Source organism: Erigeron canadensis, chromosome 9, assembly GCF_010389155.1.
Source record: "Erigeron canadensis isolate Cc75 chromosome 9, C_canadensis_v1, whole genome shotgun sequence".
Lineage (NCBI taxonomy): Eukaryota > Viridiplantae > Streptophyta > Magnoliopsida > Asterales > Asteraceae > Erigeron > Erigeron canadensis.
In genome coordinates, this window is record NC_057769.1 from 1047238 (window position 1) to 1062190 (window position 14953).

Consider the following 14953-nt stretch of genomic DNA (forward strand, 5'->3'; position numbering starts at 1 on the left):
ACATGAATATAGTGGTGAAGATGAGTCATGACATGGATATGTTTGCAGTAACTTTGTCTCATTTAAATAATGTTAATCTCAACATGTCACTTTCGAACCTCAATATTTCAATTCACACTAGCCAAATTTGTTAAAAACAACCATCAAGTAATCACTGAAATGGTTAAAAAATTACCATACTCCCCAACAAACACAAAACACCAATTACTAAGATTCCAAAGTCCTATTCGGTTGTTAGTCAATCAATCAAGAAACTAAAGTTTTTGTAATTTCGTATGAGCTATATATGTTGTTGGAAGAGTTTGTACCACTTGATCTAGTGTTCATACTTCCTATAGCTCCAAAAGGGTCTATATATTATTCGAGTATTCGACAGTTGCACTTTTAGGGTTAATCTTTTTATATTAAATGTACGTTAAATATTACGAAGTTAAAGAGTTGATGTAATAGAGAATGTTCCATTATACGTTGGTATATAGATGCGATGCAGAGTATAATTTAAAGAAATTTTGTGTAATATGTGTAACTCTGCTTAAAATTTTGAATGAAGCAAAAAGAAAAGGATAAAGTGAAAAGGAGCACGAAATTGGTTAGGCTAATGTGTTATGTATAAAGAAAAAAAAACAAACATAAAAAACGAAATGCACTTAGTATGCACATGCCGAATGTCATATCAAATTTAGGCGAGCATCTAAGATGAAGCTAGTTTGGCACCATATTTTTCTATCCCATGTTACAATTTCAATGAGTTCATAACTAAGTCTTAAAAAACTCGGTAGTAAACGGGTAATGATTAATGTGATTAATGAGGTAGGCATAAAAACTGAAAAACATGTTTAAAAATCTAGGGCCAACACTAGAACTTCGATTTGCTATGTGTCAACACTAGAACTTTTGGCATGTTTATAGAAATTAGTTATATACATCATTTTTCGAAATGAATGGCTTGGAATGGGAGGAGAAAACTAGCCACAGAAATTGTGTTTTTATTTAAAATCTTGCTAATTGATCTTCAACGAAGTCTACAACTCTATTTAACCGATCGACACCTTAAGTTCATAATAACACAATCTACGGGCTGCCCGAAGTTAATTTCACATCATCCGAAAAAAATATTAAACTTTGAGTACCAAATCGAGGTTGTACGTAAAAGTTTTATTGATCTAGTTCGTCACAACAGAGTGAAACTTAACTTGGTAAAATTTACTTTCAGATACAAACATCGATTGAAGATTTTGATCGACTAAAATCTTAATTTTTATGACATTGTTCAACGTTACTAAACTCCTTATATCATTCTTTTTAAGGTCCGAGAATATTTTAGATATTATGTTTGTTCTTCTCTATTCGTTTAACTTTTCGTACTTATTGATTTATTGGGCTAAACATAACCTAATGAACATGTGTATCTGTCTTCAAATCTTTAATCATCAATGTATAAAAGTCTTGAGACATACATTGGGGGAAAAAATTTGTAATAGTTACGATCTAATCATCTTACAAGATTATAAGAGTACCATACAAGCTAGGTCATTTTTGTAATCCCCATTTTTATGCCCCTGCTGAAACTTTACGATATGTATCTCTCATAGATCCGTCATATATCGCAAATTAACAGCAGAGTTTTATAGTTTAAATCATCCTCAATTTGCGGTCTAAACTTTGCGTTTTGTTTTTATTTTGGATTTTGTCAATTATTGTCTCAAAGATACAATCGAATGTTGTGCATTTTAATGAATCCAAATAAGAGAAACTATAAATTCTATTGGATAATAATGGCAAAGTGAAGTCCTTTGAAAGGTTTGGATACTTTATCCATTAGATTAATCAATGGTTAATATTAGAATTTGATATTTGAAAATGGACGATTGAATTTAATCCAATGGTTAAAGCTAATCCAACTTAGAAATTAAATCTCAATCCGAAATACTTAAAATCGGGTCTTGAGAGGCAAATTTTACCCCTATTAATTGTGTTTCGAACAAATTAATAAGAGGCTTTTCAACCTGTTAGGTATTGAGTGTGAGAATTCTCTAGCGTAGACCTGCTTAAACCAACATGGGAGTAAACTTTCAAACGGCAAAGTCATTTCCAAACTTAACTTTTTTTAAAAAATTTCTCACTTATGAAAACCATTCACAAAATTCATTAAGCTTCTATAAAAGCATATATTAATTGTATGATAAGCACATTTATATGGATTCATCGTATCAAAGAGGTGACTCATAACAAATTTTTTCCCTAAACTACACTATAAAATGGGTGGCTCCTAACAAATTCTAAAATATTATCGAGGATACTAAACCTAAATTATAACTCATGATCAAATCTTCAACCATGTTTCCTTTTTAACAATATTTTATCATCAATATTCAAATGTAATCATTGATTGATTACAATAACTACTTCAGCTATACGAGTAAAGGGATAATCAAACTTGAAAACGATTGGTCTTTGATTTGCCAAGATTCCGGCTGGCATTTAAATAGCTATGTCCACCCAAAAATACGTATGAAATAGATGACTTACTTGCTTACGCAATTTTGCATAAAGACAATTATCCAATCACAATTTTTATTTCTTTTAAAATAATGTAACATAAAAATTATGGTAAATAATTATTTTAGCGATAGCAATCTTGACCATGGTGAGTCACATTCACAGGCAGCATAGACTCGTTTCTAGAAAGAGAGTACAAAATTGGAGTGTAATTATCATTTTGGTATCATTGATTGATTTTATATTTGTTTGATACAAACATGAACATGTGCATAAAAATCTTGTTGGTTTATGTTCGTCAAGTCCTTCGTTTATGTTTAAATATATGTTTTCGAAATAATTAATGCTATTATCACTGACATAATAGGCCTATACCTAAGAACACCAGTATATTCATTAATTTGTTAAGTATATTTGATTTTTGTTTGATAGTTAAAACATGATAATTTGATAGCCTTGTTCATTTTCAAAAAAACTTAAAAAAATATACATTGGCCCCGGTGCTTTTATGCTACCAGTTATTATCCATCTAGCATAAAAAATAGCTCGACAAATTTCCTAGCATAATAAGACATGTTGCAGGAAGAACTTGAATCCAAAACTTTCTTATTCTCAAAATTTTCTCCAATTTGCAATGTAGATATCACTTGATTGGAAAAACTTTTGATAAGGTTTCTTTAAAGGGATTATTACCTATTATAACTAATTATTACCAAATGTCTATATTATATAAAGATCTCGTAAAATGTCTATGACATGTAATAAACTTTCAAATCTCGGCTATTAGATGTACCAGACGAATCAAAAACTTACACGTAGCAGCTTATATGTTTGCCACATATACTTATATACATCCAATAAAAAAGATTTAAAAGTTCATTATATTACATAGACATTTTACGAAAATTTTACATAACATAAACATTTTTTCATAATTAACTACCTCTTCTTTAAAAGGTTCTGTATATACACCTTACTATTTATGTTACTTCAGGCAACCTAAAAGAAAAAAGTTTGTCCATTTTACAAATATCTTTGTATGCTTTTTGAAGTGATCCGAAACGAGCTGATTGCACTTTATAAATCTGCCAAATTGTTGATATTATTATGCAATCGTAAAACATTATGTAGGATACGATGTTTGATAAAGAGAATATATGTTCTAATTATCCATACTATCATACAAAATATATAATTTTTTTACCAACACAAACATAATAAACATTGTTGCTTCAAAGAAAGTTCTATATAAAATAATAATGTGCCTACATTATTCTATTTCTAATACAGTGATACGTGGGTTTTGAAACGATATATATTCTATTTCTGAATCCCTCAACAAAAAGAAAGTTTATCTCTGAAAATAATGCATGATTGAACGAGATGCTCACCTACATTTGCAGAGATAAATTGTATTGTTTAATGAAATAATTAATTTCATTATTTTAAATAAAGTTAAAAACAATTCGATAATGAGGAGATGGTGCGCTTGCGGTCATAGAAATTGTGTCCTGTGCCTGTGACCACTGACCAGTGTCCTTCTATGTATCGATCGACATGCAGCCCACCATTTATGGCACCATCTTTTGTTTTCTTATGTGATTTTTTTTCTTTTCTCATCTTTTTGTAACAAAATACAAGAGAATACGAATTTATCAAGGTAGGCAAATAAGAAATAGTTAAACCTTATCTCTGGGTTACCGACATGAGTGTGAATATGAAATATTATAAGATGTTAACATAAGCAAGACCGTTACTTATCAAGTCAAGCTTTTTCATATAAAAATTAAGGTTATTTACTAAAATGGTACCTGGACTATCCACCATATTACTGATTTCATACCTATAACTTTAAAATTACTTTCATCATACCTCAACTTATCAATTCTCCACACGGATGATACCTGACCTGACGGGCGTCAGTTTGACCGTTAAGTTGGGGTATGACTACCGTAAATTTTAAAGTTTTAGGTATGAAACCAGTAATATAGTGGATAGCCCATGTGTTATTTATGTAATTAACCATTATTATTATTATTATTATTATTATTATTATTATTATTATTATTATTATTATTTCTTGTAAATCCTATTAATTTCTAATGGAAGTGATGTTATTATTATTATTATTATTATTATTATTGTTATTATTATTATCATGGTTGTTGTTAGTTTTTTTTAATTACACAAAGTATTATTTAGGAATAAATAATTTTAAAAAGTATATTGATATTTCTTTTTGTAAATATTTACTTTTATTTTATAAAAGAATACTTTATTTTTTTTTAAAAACTATTGTAAATATTTATTTTTTATTAAAAACTATTAATCTATCAAATTATAGATCCATGATGATTTTATTTGTTTCATATTTATTTATTTTTTATATAAAAAAAAGTTAATCGGAAGCAGTACATTAATTTCATATAAAGCATTGATAAATGTACTTTAAGTCTTGAATGGATACCATCACATGGAGTTGATTAAATCTGTTTTGAACTGATTCAAACCTTACATAGTAGTTGTACAGGTACTAATGCAATACAAGAAATTATGATATTTTTCCGGTTTACCCCTTCAAAAAAAAAATTGAAAATTTTTTTTATAAAAGTAAAAACTCTGTACTAAAAATGATCTTTTATAAAATAAAATATTATTTTATTAATTTTATTTTTTTTATAAATAATAGTATTTGATATATTAATAGTTTTTAATAAAAAAATAAATATTTACAATAAATTTTTTTATAAAAATAAAGTTTTTTTTATAAAATAAATATAAATATTTATAAAAATATACCAATGTACTTTGTGTAATTAAAAAAACAACAATAACAACCATAATAATAATAATAATAATAACAATAATAATAATAATAATAATAATGGTTAATTACATAAATGATACCTGGACTATCCATCATATTACTGGTTTCATACCTAAAACTTTAAAATTTACGGTAGTCATACCCTACTATAACGGTCAAACAGACGCCCGTCAAGTCAGGTATCGTCCGAGTGAAAAATTGATAAGTTGGGGTATGATGAGAGTAATTTTAAAGTTATAGGTATGAAATCAGTAATATGATGGATAGTCCAGGTACCATTTCAGTAAATAACCCCAAAAATTATTTTGTTGTTTCTTTTATTTGTAGCTATACATTGTCTCGATCCAATTGTTTTGTGCGTTTCCAAACGTTATACCCCATATAACTAATTCTCAATATGTTTTACTTAAAAATCTCCACAAAAGAAAATTTATATATGTTTCAGTTCATGTCTCACCGGCCAGAAAAATAATAAAATGTAAATGTAACACTCAATGTCGTCTTCTACGGGTTTTGAATTTAATACCTTTACAGTGTATAAGGGATGTTGAGATGTGGACAACCTTACCTCTACCAAGGTAGAGCAGCTGCTTCCAGGTTCTACAATTATACAGGCATCGTATTGGTTGTACCTTTTGTTAACTAGATTGCATGCAATCATCTCTCCTCGTCTTCGGCATCTGCAGACCTGAACATGAACATGAACAGCTCTAAAACTACACAAAAAATTTGTATGTGTGTTTCAGAATCTTGGTGATAATCTTGTACACTCGGATCTTATTTGTGCTCATACAAAAGAAACAATGTCGATTGTTATCTTGTTGATGTTAATATTGTTAGTTCTACCTATTGTTAATTCCATTAGAACATCGTAATCATTTTGGTACGTACCCTTAGGATTAGAGCTGGCATATCGTGTCCGACACGATAAGACACGAACACGACACGATAGCTAATCGTGTCAGTTTTTCCAAACACGAACACGACACGATTTTTAACAGGTTACACGATAAGGGACCTGTTAAGAGACCTGTTAAGAGACTTGTTAAAAGTTACACGATAAGGGACCTGTTAAGGGACCTGATAACGTATCTTATCGTGTCTTAACGTGTCTTATCGTGTCTTAACGTGTCCTTAACGTGTCTTTAACAGGTCTTTAACGTGTCTTTAACAGGTCTTTAACGTGTCTTTAACATATCCATATATATACTACTTGTCTTATCGTGTCTTATCGTGTCTTAACAGGTCCGGACCTGTTAAGACACGATAACTATTCGTGTCTTGACAGGTCCGGACCTGTTAAGACACGAAACACGTTAAAGCCAAACACAAAACACAAAAAAACCAGGTCGTGTCGCGTCGTGCTAACAGGTCCGTGTCAGAAATTGCCAGCTCTACTTAGGATGATACCAATTACATAATACAAAATGTTAAAAATGGAAGGTGATAAACACACCGTATACATGAATACATCACAAGTATGCAAATACAATTATTGTTGTCAATGTTATTGTTGGATAGTATGATCTACGGATTGGAAAAAGGTTGCAGCTTTGGCATATAGGGAACTTTGTTGTGTTTGTTCTTATGTAAAATGATGTAAAAATGGCCTGCAGGTTGAAGTGGACTAAAACCAAAAAATCGGTTTCCTTATATTCTATGGCATCTACATTCATATAAATGCAAATAAGTAAAGGGTGTCTTCGAGTTACAACTACTAGCATACTGTCCGCTTGGATGTCACTGCTAGGGTTCGAGCCACTAACCAACTAACACGCCGTTCTAAAAAAAGGAAAAAAAAAAAAAGTAATACAACACAGATTTTAGCTAGACTTGAAGGTTCCATTCTTTCAAGTCAATAGAAACAACAATATAGAGATGTGTAGGACGAAACTGTAAACCACCTTCAAGGGGCCTAGTGGTTAACATCTTAGACCTTTTTACAAAAAGGTATCGGGTTTTAATTTTGCTAGATAGAAATATAGAATCTTCAAAAACGGAAAAAACCTCATCTGTTTGTGTAGGACGAACGATGAACTGTTCTATTTACCTGATGTATTTATAAACTTGTATAAAATCGAGAAATCAATAAAATCTCTCTGGTTTGGCAATAGCTTAAGCATATAACGAATTGAACTATAGTGTGAACATCTTAGACCTTTTAGTCAATAAAAGATGTGTTGACAAACACGTGAATAGAAGCAGAAAATAAGTTGTGTCTTGTTACAATCTTGTTTTAGTTATATTGGCAGATAGTGTCAGATTTTATAATCCTTATTGGACATTGACCATAATTAACTTCTAGATTACCTGTTAGGGAAATTTACATATGCCTAGTACTGTAAAAAAATAACTAGCAAATAACGATAAGCTTTTATGTCCCTTTTTCTAGATGTTCAAAACCACAAGGTATTAGAAACTCACAATCCTAAGTTTTGGCATGTAAAAAAATCAAAATGAAGGAATCAGCTTCTAACCACTGCAACTAACAACTATTCTAATATGCTAAAAGATTATATTTTTGGCGATGAACTAATTTCTGTGCTATACAATGTACAACTCTACAAGTCACTTCAGAATCGATATTAAAAAAGAAGTGCTAAAAGAGAGAACGTTTACGTCCCCGGTCTCATATTGGTAAATGACCCAAAAAGTTAGTAAATGACCGGGTCAGCTACAATCTAACTACTGACAAACATCGTTAAAATTAGGTAATGTATACTCCGCATTCAACGGGAATTTAGTCGGTCAAAAACAGAACTTAAGTAGTAGTAACTATCTGAAAACTTCCATCGCATATTTCAAGTCAAAAGAAGATTATACAAGAAACTATTTCAGTTTAAGAGGAAAATTCCACCTTTAGGTATAGACTTTAACAATTACATAGAAGGTACATTTATAAGTAGATAAGATGGTCAAAAACAGGCATACGTTAAACAGTGACTTCTTTTGGGATCAATAATATTGCAAGAGGAGAAATAGGTGAATCTTATGTTCAATTAGCAAATCAGCAGAAACAAAACCATTATGAAAGGTGTTCAGTTAGTTGTAAGTTCTTAAAATACCTTTCGTAAGTCTAATCTTATGCATCTTAAAGAGAAGATAAGTGTACACGTGTAAGGTGTGACATAGCTTATATAAGTCGTATAATACAGAACATCTAAGCATATGGAACTATAAGAATCTATTCTGGATCAAATTGAGTAGTACCTTTTAATCTTCAATCAGCATGATGAAAATATCTGCACATGTTCCCATAACTGCAAAAAACAGATTTAAATGAATATGACATCCTAAAAAATGAATCACCAATTTAACAAAAGATAGTCACATAAATAAATTAAAAACATGTATGAATGGAAGGCTCAGTAACACGCTATAAAGAAACTTACCAAAGTTATTATGCTGCATCCGCTTATATGCACCATTAACAACCAATACATAGCTCACCACGGTGGTCTTAAAGATATCAAGATTATTATTAAGAATTAAAACAGATACATACAAAACTGTTTCATTGAAACTTGGATAAAAGAAACTAGGCAATTAGGTAATGAATTTCGCGTCGACAAAAATAAATAAATAACAACAGAGAGTACAAAAAAAAAACTAGCTTATTCTACTCCCGAAAAAACTTTTGAACGATTCTCAATTGAACTCCTTCAATCTTCTCTTTAACACGTCCATTGACTTCTTACGGTTACTCTGCTTGCCACCTCTGTTAGAGAGGCTCCCGAAAATACCATCTGGTGAATCTTTATATTTCTCACAGATGATTCCAATTTTTTTGTAATCCAACGTGTTGTAATTCTTCATGCGTATGACGGGATTCATGAAATTTTCAGGCTGGCTGCTCAGTAAAAGATTCACCAATTGTCTTACTTCCAGCAGACAGCCTCTGAAACTACCTTCTTTATATATTTCATTTAATCCAGTACCATGAAATTTCTCGTCTGCAAATTGTTCCAAAGTTTTGAGATCATTATTGATGCCCATTACTGCATTTGCAGTGAACCGCTTCAGACTATCGCTAAGTAAAGTGTCCATAAACGAGTTGTTAACATGCTCAAGGGCCCCGTTACCAATTTTATACATGACATCCAGAGGTAAAATCTGCTGAGCAGTTGACAAAATGGTGTCAAGATAGATAACAACCTCATTCATATAATCGCTTTTGTGTTGTGCCACATCATCAATAATCCAATTGACGTTCTCTGTAAGTGCAAGATACTCGGTCAACTTATGGTTGACTAAATCTAAAAGAGAAAGGTAAGCTTCGTCTCTTGAAGTTTTAAGAACCATTTTGGCCATTAGAGTAGCTTGGGGCCTTGCAACCATTCGAGTGGGAATGCCACATTGTTTTGACGCAGTTTGAAGAAAATAATCACATGCTTTCTCAAGAAAAGCTATATTAGCAGCAATCTGCATGGCCTGAGATACTCCAGTGCTTCCACTTTGAATTGTGTCAAGTATGACTTTATTTAATACTTCAATCAACAACTTGTCAAGATATTTCCTTGCAAAGTCAAAGAAGTTCGTTTGACCCCCATAAGACAAGTAATTAACTGAGTCTTTGATGAACGACCTAACTATTCGACAGCAGTCAGGAACCATTGATGAAAAGGGTGCGACATACGGGAAAGCCGGCATTATATCAGACGTTTGAAGATGAAAACAAAGAACATTAGAATGGTATTCTGAATCCTTCATAACCATTTGATCACAACTATCATTTATAATAGCATCTTTGATTTGAGCTCGGCACTCTGCCAAAAGAAGCTCATGATATTTGTCACGACTATTGGTCAATGCATCAAGAATGGGGCCCACATCATACCCGTATTGTCTTAAAGTTGCCCCAAGAAGCGTCACATAGTCCTTCACAAGGAGAAGATGACTTGCAGTATCCATCTGGGAAAATTGATTTTCCAAAGTCAAAGTCACCTTAGATACAGCGTTTTCCCACATTGCCTCAACCTGGTTAGCAGATAGTAGGTCGCCAGCTGTCCTGAGAACCCGATCCTCAACAATAAAGTAGCCAGCAATTTGTGCCAAGTAAGTCTGATACGATCCAAGAAAATGTTGCACGGAGGAGACCTGTAAATCCGAACTCAGCTGCAACATTCGGTTTTTATAGTAATATTCTCGAAACTGGTTTCCGATCCCAAGACATATATGAATATAATACGCCCGATACAGAGGCATGAGATTAATTTTTAAAACAGAACTTTCATCAATTTCTTCAACATCTAAGGAATAAGTAAAATCTCCAAGCCCTAATGAACTCTCTTCCTCTGCTTTCTTTTGACGAGCAAGCATATCTTCGTTTCTCTGTCGAGCAGAAGAAGCAAACCCTATTGCTTTCTGTCCGATATCCTTTGAGGTGCTTCTTATATGAACCAACCATTCATTAATTTCACCACACACTTTCTTTTCGATATGGGTTTTAACTACCGGGACTTTTTTCTCTACAAGATTTTTAAGAGTTCTGACAGGTATTTTCTTCATATAATCTTTCTCTATCTGATCAATAGCTTTCAAAGCAGGGTAAAACTGACCTTCCGATACATGCTTGTTACATTTTATACAAAGATCCAACACTTCAACACAGATTTTCGACATCTGAACTGCTTCGGTAACATTCTTCTTGATTGAATAAGATTCAAGAAGATCTTCAAGTCTAACAAGTAATTCGCTCCCTATCTCTTGTAGCCTAAAATTATCACTTGCAAGCTCACCTTTCAGCTCTTCAGCATCAACCAGCACACCACGAAGCTCGTCAACTGCAACAATGAATTCCTCGTAGTGGAGCTTGCAGAGGTCCTCAATCTCAACTTCCTTCTTCTTCACAACATTTTTGAGCTGGTGAAGGAGAGTTTCAGGCTTCCCCATCTCAAATGAATGCCGTACCATTGGAGCCAAATCTTCACCATTGCCAATCAATGTCATAAGTATTGAGTCTTCAGCCGTTTCCCCATTTTCTGCAACATTTCTTGACTTCATTTTCAGATTCATCTTTATACTCGAAACCTGCAAAAACATGAACCAGTGGAAATTATAAGAGAGAAAATAAAACTTAGAGTATTCTCTTCACTTTTTCATATCTATTTATCAAGAAAATCGAAAGCCTTCTTTTTAATCTCTAGACAACTACTGAAAAATACAAAACTCTGTTCATTTGTATTCATTTTCCAGTTTAGAAACAAGAGTTTTCTCTTTTCTACAACACTTTTTCCTAAAAGTCTGATTTCAACATCTCTTTTGCTTCTCAAATTTTCCTTGAAAAAGTGGTCTAGAAAAGTTCCTCACTTTTCTACAACTATTTCAGCACCTACATAAAACTAGTCCTCGCAAACAAAGTACTCATTTTTTGAAAAATATCCCAAAAAGAAAAACCCGGGCATTGGTCATATCCTTCATATCACTTTTGCTCAATCTTCATCATAAAACTAACATAGATAGTCAATTTATGACAGCAGGATAGCATATAGACCGATTTGGCATGGACAATTTCTATCATCTTAATCGACGTAGATAGTATATACTTGTTAAGTTAATTAAATAAAACGAAATTTAAGTAATTTATTCTAAATAAATCGAGGTGAGCATAACTAAAAGATTTTTATTCTGGCATGTAACTGAAAAAACATTAGAAAGTGCCATAAGTCCATAACATTATATATTAGTATCTAATTTAACAAACGGACTCATCCCAGCAGCACCATTTAAACCTAGCGCCCTTCTCGAGCACCTGCATTAGCTGGTCAATACTTAAGCATTGATCCTTTAGGAAGTCAAGTGCGGGTGGTTCGGAAGGAGCTCCAACTTAATGGTTGCCCCCCAAAAAAATCCAACCTTTTTGCTAAATTTTCAGAGTATCTAGATTTTTCGAGTATTTCTGTTTCCTTTCTACAAGTTTCAAACACCATGTAGGTTCCTAAAGCATTTACAAGCCTAAAAATCCAAACTTTTTATACACCAATTACCGAACTTTCGCAATGTTTAGTGCATAAAATCGGGATTAACCAAATTAGAATTTATTCTACAGGGAAGTATAACTAAAACTAATAACACTTTCACACACACAGACAGACATTAACGCAAACACCTTGAAATAATAATAATAATAATAATAATAATAATAATAATAATAATGTACGGAAAACATTAAATTGTTAGAGGAAAAGATTGACAGATTAAAAGGGAAATGGTAGGACTAACCGGAAATCTGTTAGGGGGGATATTTTGGATCGATTTGAAAGAAAGAAACCCTAAAAGCAGAAAAAGAAATAGACGATGATCACAATATTGTGCGCATTGGAAATGTCTATAATATAATGCTCTCTGTGTGTGTGTATGTATGTATATGTGTGTGTGTTTTTGAAGCTTGTTATTATTGTTGGTCGTTCTGTTTTGTCGTTGGTTAGGTTTTCAGGACTAATTACAAATACATTTTTTTTTTTAAGTAATTGAAAATGAAAAATTAGTCTAAAAATCCATATGATATCACTAATTTGTTTTCTACTCTCACTTTTCACATGTCTTTTCTCTAAAAGTTCGAAAGATAAATTTTTTCCCTTACAAATACATATTTGGAAGTGTTGATTTTTTTTTTTTGCTTTCTATTTTTTTTGGAGAATGATATTTTTAACATTATATTAGTACCATAAATCTTAAATATATTTATCATATAGTATAACTTTTTTAACATGTTGCATAAAATTGTAAAATACATGTATGATAAATATAACTATATAAGTATTAAAACAGTAGGAATCCTAGCTTTTTAAAATCCTCTTTAATTTAAAACTATCTTTAAAATTTGCCACATAAGATTTTATCCTATGTGTTATCTCTATAATTTTCCACAATATTTATTTATTTATGCAATAAAAAATATTAAATATATATTGGTATGTAAAAAATAAAATTATGAAATTAATAAAATTGATTTTGTTTCTTAAAAACCAACATTAGTTTCATATATAGATTACATAATTGTGTCGACACATCACATCATTGTCATATTTTTTCTTTAAAGTTGGTTTTTGATTTCATCTTCAAATTCTTTTCGACTTTTAATATGAAAAGTAATTGGGTTGTTATTTTTTATGTGCTTTATACATCATTATATTTCTCAAAAAATTTATATGCTTTAATGTATTATTATATATTAGTTCATGTTCATTTTTATTCTTTTTACATAGGTTATTTTAAATAGTCACACATCGTGCAAGTAAAAGACCTAGTATCAATAAATATACCAATATCAATTTCGTCTTTATATAGATGTAGCGGGTATTTGAATTAACTATAGTTGTGACATTGTTGTACTTGTTTTTCAACTTGTTTTTACTTGCCTAAAAATGCAAAAATACAATGAAACATATTTAATATGCGAAATACGATTCACCTACACAAACCAAATGGAACTACCATTGTTTGTCATCTCAAAAACTGTATCGTTTAGGCTTTCTTATCTTGCGAATGAGATTAACGGATATTAAAACGGTATTCGGATAAGGGTTTTTTCCCAACTTATATCAAAAATAATAAATAAATAAATATGTTATTTTATTTTAAATTCTTAATATAAAAAACCTCTATCTATGACATATAAAAAAAGCAAATGATTTAAATACTTATTTGCTAAGTTTTTTTATTTATTTAGAATACTCAAATATATTTCATGTTAGTAACATGTAACTCAATTGATAATGAATTGGGACATTTTTGGTGATTTCAATGACATGTAACTCGATTGAGTATTTTTTTTATAAAAATAACCTGACACATAAGGCTTGATAAAAAAAGACTATGTGTAGCCACCAATCTCGTATATGAGACATAGGGTTACCATCAATCTATCATATAATACTCACATAAGATCTTAAATCTAAAGTTGCAGACCTTTGTTATACTCGTTGAATCCTACTACATATAAACAGACAATCGGTTTGGATTTTTGGTAATAAACTTTTGAGATTTAAATCCTCAAAAGTTATGTATAACGTAGGAGTAAAGTTAAGAATATTGACGTTTGTATTAAAATTATAAGAGTCAAGATTCAAATATGATTTTTGAATCTTAACCTAGGATGCGTTTAGTTTAAGGAATGTTTTTGGAAGAAATAGAATTTATCAAAGGAATTGGAATCCGAAGTAATGGAATTTGACAGAATGTTTTTGATTTTTCGAGAATTAAAGTAACGGAAGGAATGAAATTTTTTAACCCATCCCCAAGGAATAGAGATTCCATCGAATGGTGGAATGTTTATATTCCAACGGAATGATATTTCTTCATCTTTGAACAACGAAACGCATTAAGAATTGAAATTCAATTATAATTCCATCAGATTCCATCAATTTATGTAAACAAAACGCAACCTAATTTTAAGGATAGGGATTCCCTCAAGTTAATAATTAACTTGGGAGGTAAAGTTAAGAAGATCTCAACCCCAAATTTAATAATCAATTTTGAATCTTAACCCTTGATTTTAATTAAAAGTCAAAATTATCTTAACATCTTAACCTTAATTTTAATCCAAACATTTGTCGCAAAACTTATACTTTTTATGTGAAGAAAAGGAAAATAGAAGAAGAAAACAAACAGGTGGCAACACAGAGA

The 14953-nt window shown here is 31.1% G+C and overlaps 1 protein-coding gene across 1 annotated transcript; it reads right to left on the bottom strand.

Moving 5' to 3' along the window:
• Positions 1-8781: 8781 nt before the first annotated feature.
• On the bottom strand, positions 8782-12739 carry LOC122580826 (exocyst complex component SEC15A). The gene is made up of 2 exons (XM_043752983.1): positions 12548-12739; positions 8782-11356 (listed from the first exon to the last, which is right to left on the bottom strand). Exon 2 carries the CDS (start codon positions 11339-11341, stop codon positions 8975-8977), a length of 2367 nt encoding a protein of 788 aa, XP_043608918.1. The 5' UTR covers positions 11342-11356; positions 12548-12739; the 3' UTR covers positions 8782-8974.
• Between the last annotated feature and the right edge of the window lie 2214 nt (positions 12740-14953).